The sequence below is a fragment of the Amia ocellicauda genome, chromosome 6 (assembly GCF_036373705.1).
Source record: "Amia ocellicauda isolate fAmiCal2 chromosome 6, fAmiCal2.hap1, whole genome shotgun sequence".
NCBI lineage: Eukaryota > Metazoa > Chordata > Actinopteri > Amiiformes > Amiidae > Amia > Amia ocellicauda.
The window spans coordinates 17066389-17074337 of NC_089855.1; the positions used below are offsets into that span (position 1 = coordinate 17066389).

The 7949-nt window shown below is 36.9% G+C and overlaps 1 protein-coding gene across 11 annotated transcripts in view; it reads left to right on the forward strand.

Annotated features, from left to right (window-relative positions):
• Positions 1-7726, forward strand: part of dmd (dystrophin) — a 631463-nt gene extending 623737 nt beyond the window's left edge. For 8 of the 11 annotated variants that reach the window (XM_066706366.1, XM_066706363.1, XM_066706364.1 and 5 more), the window contains 2 exons: positions 459-551; positions 5805-7726. In XM_066706366.1, coding sequence (XP_066562463.1) covers positions 459-551; positions 5805-5902 — 191 coding nt within the window. In that variant the 3' untranslated portion in view covers positions 5903-7726. Of the gene's footprint in view, positions 1-458; positions 552-3133; positions 3166-5804 lie in introns of all 11 variants that reach the window. The other 3 variants (XM_066706368.1, XM_066706373.1, XM_066706374.1) reach the window with 1 other exon arrangement.
• Positions 7727-7949: the final 223 nt, after the last annotated feature.

Below are 7949 nucleotides of genomic sequence, written 5' to 3' on the forward strand. Positions count from 1 at the left end.
GCAGTTCAACTCCATTAGATAATTTTTCCAAAGTCTTGAGGGTTTTCTATTATTCCAATTTTTGAAGCGCATTCATTCATAGCCATGACTGTGAGCCATTCAGACAAAAATAAAGCACCCTTGGTTATAACAGGACAGGGATTTTTCATTACAACACAAGAAACCAGGCAACTGTGCAGCGTTTGTTTATTTTTCCCACTTAATTATGTGATGGATGTTATTTCAGCCAAAGGATTTGTGGTATTTTTTTAAAGAAGGATTTAAATTCTTTTATCATGGATATTAATTCTTCCTTGTGGCTGTAGCTATAAGTAAATGTCAGTGTGTTGGAGATTAACATTGATGAATTTTGATGAGAAATTACCTGTATGGTGTACAAATGATACACAGTATTTTGTTAAAGAATGGATATATTTTATCAAGTCATAATTAATTACGTATTTGTCTGTTATTTTAAGGAGACGATGATCTTCTGAGTCCAACACAGGATGCAAGCACAGGCCTGGAGGAAGTGATGGAGCAGCTCAACAACTCGTTCCCTAGCACCCAAGGTGAGAGGCTCCAGAGGGGAACCCAACCTTTTAGACACAGTCCTTAAACCCTGCTGTCTGGCCAGCAGCCTCATATGTTGCGTCAGTACTTCCAAAGATGCACAACAATGATGTCCTGTGTAAACTGCTGAGCTTTAGTCCAGTACAGGGGATCAAGGGTTCACATGGATGATTAATGGATAAGAACAGACTCCTGTCAGAATAGAATGGCCGCCCTCTTCCAAACCTTCCATTCTTTATTTTTTGGTTTTCTTCTGTCATAAAGCAAGATGTACAAATACTAGTGGAAATTGTCACATTGTTTTTAGTTTACAGACATAAAATTATTGTTTAGAGTAAACATTATTTATTCTGGGATATCAAATTCAGGCTGAAGTTGAGAATAAATCTGACGTGTGTGTGTGTATATATATATATATATATATATATATATATATATATATATATATATATATAAATAGACTCGTCAGTAATGCTCAGTCCTCACACTGCTCCGTGCCGCGTAGGAAGGGGAGGGGGGAGGTGTACACTCTCAGCGGCTTGCTTGGTTTTGGGGTGAAAGCCACAGCTGTCTGAGCTGCCGATCCCAGCTGCTGATCTAATTCGAAGCAGATGTGAATGTCAAAAGGTCTGACACTCACAGGAAATGTTCAAGTAAAAGCCACCAGTGAGCTTACTTTACACTTGTAATTGGCTGTGGCTTCACAGCTCATAAGAGAGAGAGAGAGAGAAAATAAGTTAGAACAATACAGCTGTAGAAACGCAGAGCTCCCTTGGGTTGTCTAGTTAATATATTGTCTGGAGTCCTGGTCTGCTTCCAGTTTTGAACAAGGTAGAAGCAGTTTTTCTCCAAAGTTTCTAGTAGCATCAAATTCTTTCTTTTTCAAAAAGAAATGAGAAGCATTGCCCCTCAAACTGTTCAAAGGTTTTGACAAGCAGTTCTGTGATTGAGTGTTCTTTTTCCATCCCAAAAAGTACAATCAGGCCACACAGAGGGGTATTCAAATAGTTTTATTTCTGCTAGGACTGTTTCAGGTGTCATAAATTGTAATTTGTCTTTTAGTAATCCAATGCCCCTTTTTAAGTTTAATGTTGTGGAAGAGTCTCCATAGAATAAAAATGCAAATCTTCAAAATTTCCACTAATACATTTTCAGTTTCTTGTACTATTGACTCAGGCAGCAGTATTCTTAAAAATAATAAGAGTGGAATTGATGACACTGGATATTTTATCCATCGAACAGTAAGGCTGATGACAGTAGAACTGACTGCATGCTGTAGTTTATAAAAAGGTATCTGCACAGAATCAAAACTGTCAGGGTCCAAATAAAAAGCAGAATCATACAGTACAGACACTCATGGAGGTCCTATGCATCCTTTTGTGTAGAGTGCTGATCTATTAATCATTTGATCAAGGAAAGTACTTCAGAAAGTACATTATTGAGATCATACTGTGTGACTTTCTAAAAAACGAAATTCCCTGTTTATTTTTTCATGCATAACCATCTATGCAAGGCCGCGTATGTTCTTTAGCAGGTAGGGTTATAAATTCAGCCAGATTGTCAAATGTGTCAAGTTCTCCAAACATACAGCACAGTTTGTCTGCAGAGAGTAACTGTTATTAAAAAGAAAAAAGTTTAAACAAAAAAAAGAGTACAAAGCTGTCTCTTCTGAAGTCAGTCTTTCACTGAAAGATTGAACCATGTTTTTTTTCCCCACCATGGTTGGGTTCTCTGCCTAAAATGTTTATGAAAGTTTTCAGATGTAGCTCTCCTGATTTCACCTCCCTTGTTCAATCTGTGCTCTGCAAGGAAGACAAAAAAACATCTGGAGCTCAGTGGAGTTGTGTGTTTATTTCTTGTGATCTTTGTCTTTGCTTGCTCAAAGTGGTATCCGCTCAGAATAACTCCCAGTTAAGGTTTCTTCTTTGGCAGGAGGACTTCTTAAAGCGTATCTCACAGCGGATAGCAAGGAACTGTTGTTATACAGGAAACGGCTTATCATCTATGAAGTCAGTAACGCAGCCTGATCTGTCCCTCTGAATCAGCTGTTACAAAGTGTTCTTATCTCTTCCTTAATGAGTGAAATCAAACATAAAACCTGAAATTATGAAAGGACAGTGGAAAGTACCATCGGCTTTGTTAAAGTTGGTGTAACTACCTCTTTGGTCAGGATTTTGACACATGACCAGTGTTTGGATCGGTGTATGTATTCTTTACAATATTTATCATCCCTATTTGAAAGTATGAGTTACCAAAAACACAGCCAAGTTGGGTCATGTGTGTGAAGACTCGCCCCCTGGGTGCCTGCCTTCGAACTCAGACATGATACAACTCAAAAAGGATAGTGTAAGGTACACAGTAAAATCAAGAAACGGGCGAAAAAACTGTTCAGACTCAGTGTTGTATTGTACACCTGTGCCTTGAGGTATTCAAACTTAATGAACCACTTCTGTCATTGTAGCGGGACTCCACTTGTGATTCCTGCATGGCTTTTATTTTTTTCCTCTAATGTAACAGAATTGTCTGTTATCTTTTTTTCCTTCTTTCTCTCACGTCCTCTCTACTGTCTGTCACTCTAAAGGAAGGAGTGCCCCTGGGAAACCAATGAGAGAGGTATGTGAGACCGCAGCTCACTGCCAGGCTTCGTGCTCCATCCGTTTCCTTCCTCGCTCTCTGTTATGTCTATTTCTCGACTAAACCAAATTGCCTTTCTAACGCTGTATCCCTCACCCTCTCGCTCATGTCTGTGTGCTGTGTGTCAGCCGTTCGCTCAGCGTTGCCACAAACCCACTGAGAATCAGACTTCAAAAGATTGCAGTGCTGATATTATATGAATGTTCATGTACAATAAGTGCTGCAATTAACCAACCACAAATTGATTGTTTTTTAGTGTAACAAAATGTAACAGAATACGTATTACAATCCTTTTGTTGTCCTGCCTTGTTTTCTGTTTTTTGATTCACTTCAGCATTAAAATCAATATGAAATGGTATAAACTCCAGGCCATTGTATTCAACATGACTACATGATATTCATGAAAAGCAAACATTTATAAGCTGCCAGTCTGGCTTATTGTGTTACAGGCCCTTGTAAAACACATTTGCAGATTTCTTCTGAGTGGGTTTGAAGACCATTTGTGCTGCCATAGCAGATATCATTTAATATTCCTGTAATTAACTAAGATCAAGTGCTAATGCATTTCAGAATGATACATTGCAATTGTACCTGGTCTAAGAGCCATGTCTTGAGTCACAGTTAAGTGACCATTACATCACGGTGGAAATTGCCTTAAACTGATAGTGTCACACACTCTGTGTCACAAAATACAAGACGTCAGTTTGGTCTTGAATGCAGAGACCCCTAAAGTGCTTAGTATGAATCTTTTATAACCCTTTATTGTTGACAGACTGAATTACTCTTTCTATTATTACACATGGATTTTTTAATAATCATCTGCCAAGTCTTTAAACCACCAAACATGCTTTAGTTCAGGTGCTGCGACCTCCCCTTTTCATGACCGATTTGCCATGTTGTGACAGTAGTTGTCCCAGGCTGCTGTGAATGCTTGGAGCTGAATTGCTTACAAATGGTTGTGTAGTAGGCTATGTGCAGTTTTAAAGTTTCAATACAGGTCTTGAGCTACAGGATTTTACTAATGTTTGGCGGCATGTTAAAAATGTAACTGCTTATATAATAAATCAAATAAAATGTTACCTAAGCAAGCTGATTAGTTTTAAAATGCAGGGGGGGCAACTGAGCTGAAAGTTAAAGATTTTGCACCATTTACGGCTGCTTTAACAGACCTTGATTAGACCTTGGTTAATAGTGGACTTGGAGTGAGTTTATAAGGCCAGACTATATTTATCATAGTGTTTCATTAGCAATATTGCTTCGTAAATCTATGATTATATATATTATATCACTAAAAAGTTACAATTATGGTATAGTATGGCTATACAAGAAATACTCCCCCTAAAAGCATTGATTGAAAAACATGTTGTTTGCTCTAAAGAAATGTATTTTTCAACACGAACATGGATTATTATTGAGTTACGTGGAGTAACGGATTATATCTTCAGATATTAAATAAAGCGATGACCACATATGATAAAACTGTATTTCATCTAGTCACAAATGAACACATTTAGAAAGTGAGAGCTCATTTTGCACGGCCTACACCAGTACGTTTTATAGCCCGAAAGTTATAACTTTTTTCCCCACCTGTTTATGCCTTTAAATGTCTGCTTGTAAAATGGTTTGAAATGGCTTCATCTCATGGTTTCTGGCACAGTAAGTGAAGGAGATATTCCTGCCAATGCAGTTTAATCTAATGGACTATGACTTTCAATTGAGAGAGCAGCAAGGGGCCCGTCACCCAAAGAGCAGGGGGCTTCACTTACGGGCACGGAGCTGAAGCGCGGCGTAATCTTTAGCAAAGAGTCATAAGCAACTTTTAATTAAAATGCAGAGAAGATGTGTGTCCTGCTGACAGCTGCACAATTGGGAACAGCAGGGTATAAGCCATACTTCCTCACTATCCCATGAATACTGTCAAGCCTCTGCGTAAAAGAAAATAATAAGAAATACGCCTAAGCAGTACCTCCCGATGAAGGAAGCACAGAGCACCAGGGCCTGTTTAGCAGAGTAGAAGTAAAAAATATTGCCAGAAAAATCCCAACTGTGTAAAATGTTTATTGGGTCCTGCTTACCCCCCCACTTCCCATAACATGATTCTAGTTCATCGTGTTCAGGCTTCATGTAGAAAAGAAATCTGTCCGATTTCCTCAGGTTCTGTTAAATATACTCCAGACCAATTATCTTCTGAAAAAAATGCCACCAAATATGCATTCTGTGATCAAGCATGTCATTTGTAATGCTTTGATTAATCTCTTTGGTAAATAGTAACAGCACAAAGATTTTCTTTTTGGTTTTGTTTTTTCCCCTCCCCTGCATGTGTGCATGTTTAATCACCAAGATTTGTCAGTAGCTGAGGAGGTAACAAAAACAGTTTTTAAAGTAATGTGAGTTTAGTTTTTTCTGCCATCTTAATTGTGTGTGGTTCTTCCAGCAGTGCACGGTTGGAAGAAAGTGATACAGGTGTGTGGGTGTGAGCTACTTTGTGTGTAACATCGGCAGACCTCATGCTTCCAATGACAGCGGCCATTTCCAGAAAGGCTGACATGAATCCCCACATGCAGATGATAGGGTATTGGTCTGCAGTATTTAATTCTCCTGGTTCTCTCCCCGTACAGGTCACAATGTAGGAAGCCTCTTCCACATGGCGGATGACTTGGGCAAAGCAATGGAGTCGTTGGTGACTGTGATGACAGATGACGAGGCTCTGGACTAGCAGATTTTTTTTCCTAACACACTGACTTATGAACATCAAGCATGGTTTTTATAATAATTCATATGCCGAAAGAATTGGACTGTAAACGTTTACAAAGAGAAAAAAAATATCTATTTTTGTGAAGGGTAGTGGTAATAAAATTGTAGATTTCAGTAGTTTCCTAAGTCTAATATTGTTTTGTTAACAATGGCAAGTTTTTCACTTCTATGCAATTGTACAATAAAATAAAATAAAAAACTACATGTAAAAAAAAAAAAAATCTTGTCGGTTAACAAGAAAATTAAAAAAAAACTTGCCATTCATTTGTATGGAACGCGTTTCGGATTGTTTAAAACATTTGTAACAATTATAAAGAAAGATTGTAAACTAAAGGGTGCTTTATAAAATACATAAATTTTATTGTTTATAAAAACCAAAAAAAAGCAAAAAAAAAAATTAAGGCAATGCATTTGTTTTGCAACATTACAGCTCCGTATGTGTGTGAGTAATGTACACATTATCAGTGTTATTTTTCTTGCTTATGAAAGAAAATGCCTATATTGTTACCAAATTATTCATCAGGTCATCAGTCATTCTTTTATTTTTATTTCACTAAGTCTTGGGAGAGTTCATAAATCGAGCATCTTCTGAGGTCAATGTCAGAATCATTTAGTGTTCCTCTTCATTGGCAAAGCACACTATCTGTAAGTTTCTGACTTTTTGCTGAGATATATTGAAACGTTATATTAACTAGGCAAATTGAATATTTTAATCATTGTGTTTTTTGGTACTTTACAAAGTAATGTCTTTTAACCACAACCATTTGTGAATAGCTTTTTATCAAGCATGGATTCAGCAAAATATTTTTTTAAAGGTAGAAAGGGAAACCATTGTATTTCTAAGATCATGTGCCGACATGCCAATGAAACCATTCTACCCTTTTAACTTTGAAACAAGATACAAGATAATAATTCTAATAGATTGTGATTGTGAACAGAACTGTCTTTGTCCCAGTCCTAGCAGAGAGTGTTGAGTGGAATTTTTGTGTCCAAGAATTCTCTCATGATTATTTTACAAGTAAACCACTAGAATGTGTTGGACTATCTTCATGCTTGGGAGCAGTTTTGGTTATTTACTGACAGAAACAACAGTCATTTTTATAATCATGCAATTTCTACCTCAGTTTTATTTTATGGTACACTCTGTTAAAATGACATGATGACCGCGTCCAGACATTGTTTTTTGTCATCAACATTTACATCTTTTACTTTTGAAATCGTTTAGCAAAATAATGAACTATACAATCGCCAGGGTACTTCGTTGCAAATGCCCTGATTAACACAAGCCGCCCCAATTTATTTGACTTTGTATTCAAACAGACATGGTACTACTAAATGTTTTGTTTTATTTAATCTTTTTTTTCAGTTTCATATACCAGACTGAGTTTGTGATATTACACGGCTATTTTTGAGTTTAACCTACTAGAATTTAGGATTTTTTTTGTGGGGTGAGTTTCTTTGGAAAAAGTGTTTGAAAGCTTTATTGATGCTTTATGTATGTTTTGGAAAAGAAACATTTCATTCATGTATGTAACCTCAAAGTATTTAATATAAATCATAACCAGTAAATCTGACCACTTACGTAAATCATAGCAGCATGTTAGATCATTTTAATTACTCAGATATTGCATTATTTTTAACCCCAATATTCTGTCATCTATTAATAATTTTACAAACTCATTTTATTTTTCCTTCACAACATATCAAATTCCACCAAATATATGCCTTACTATTGTATTATAAATTGCTTTACTGTGTATATCAATAAAGCACGCAATTATGTTAATTTTTGTCTTCTGTTCATTCTTGTAGATATCAGTCTTCCTGTGTGCAAAATAAATTTAAAACATGCAGTTTGAAACGAGAGATCAATGCTACTGCATTCTGCATGTTTCAGGGATGACAAGAAGTGAGTGATGGATGTGGAGAGGAGAGGAGAATTCCCAGGGGGCTGGGAGGGGTATTATCTGAGGGGGCTCGGCAGCCCCAATGTCAGGCCAGATAAACCC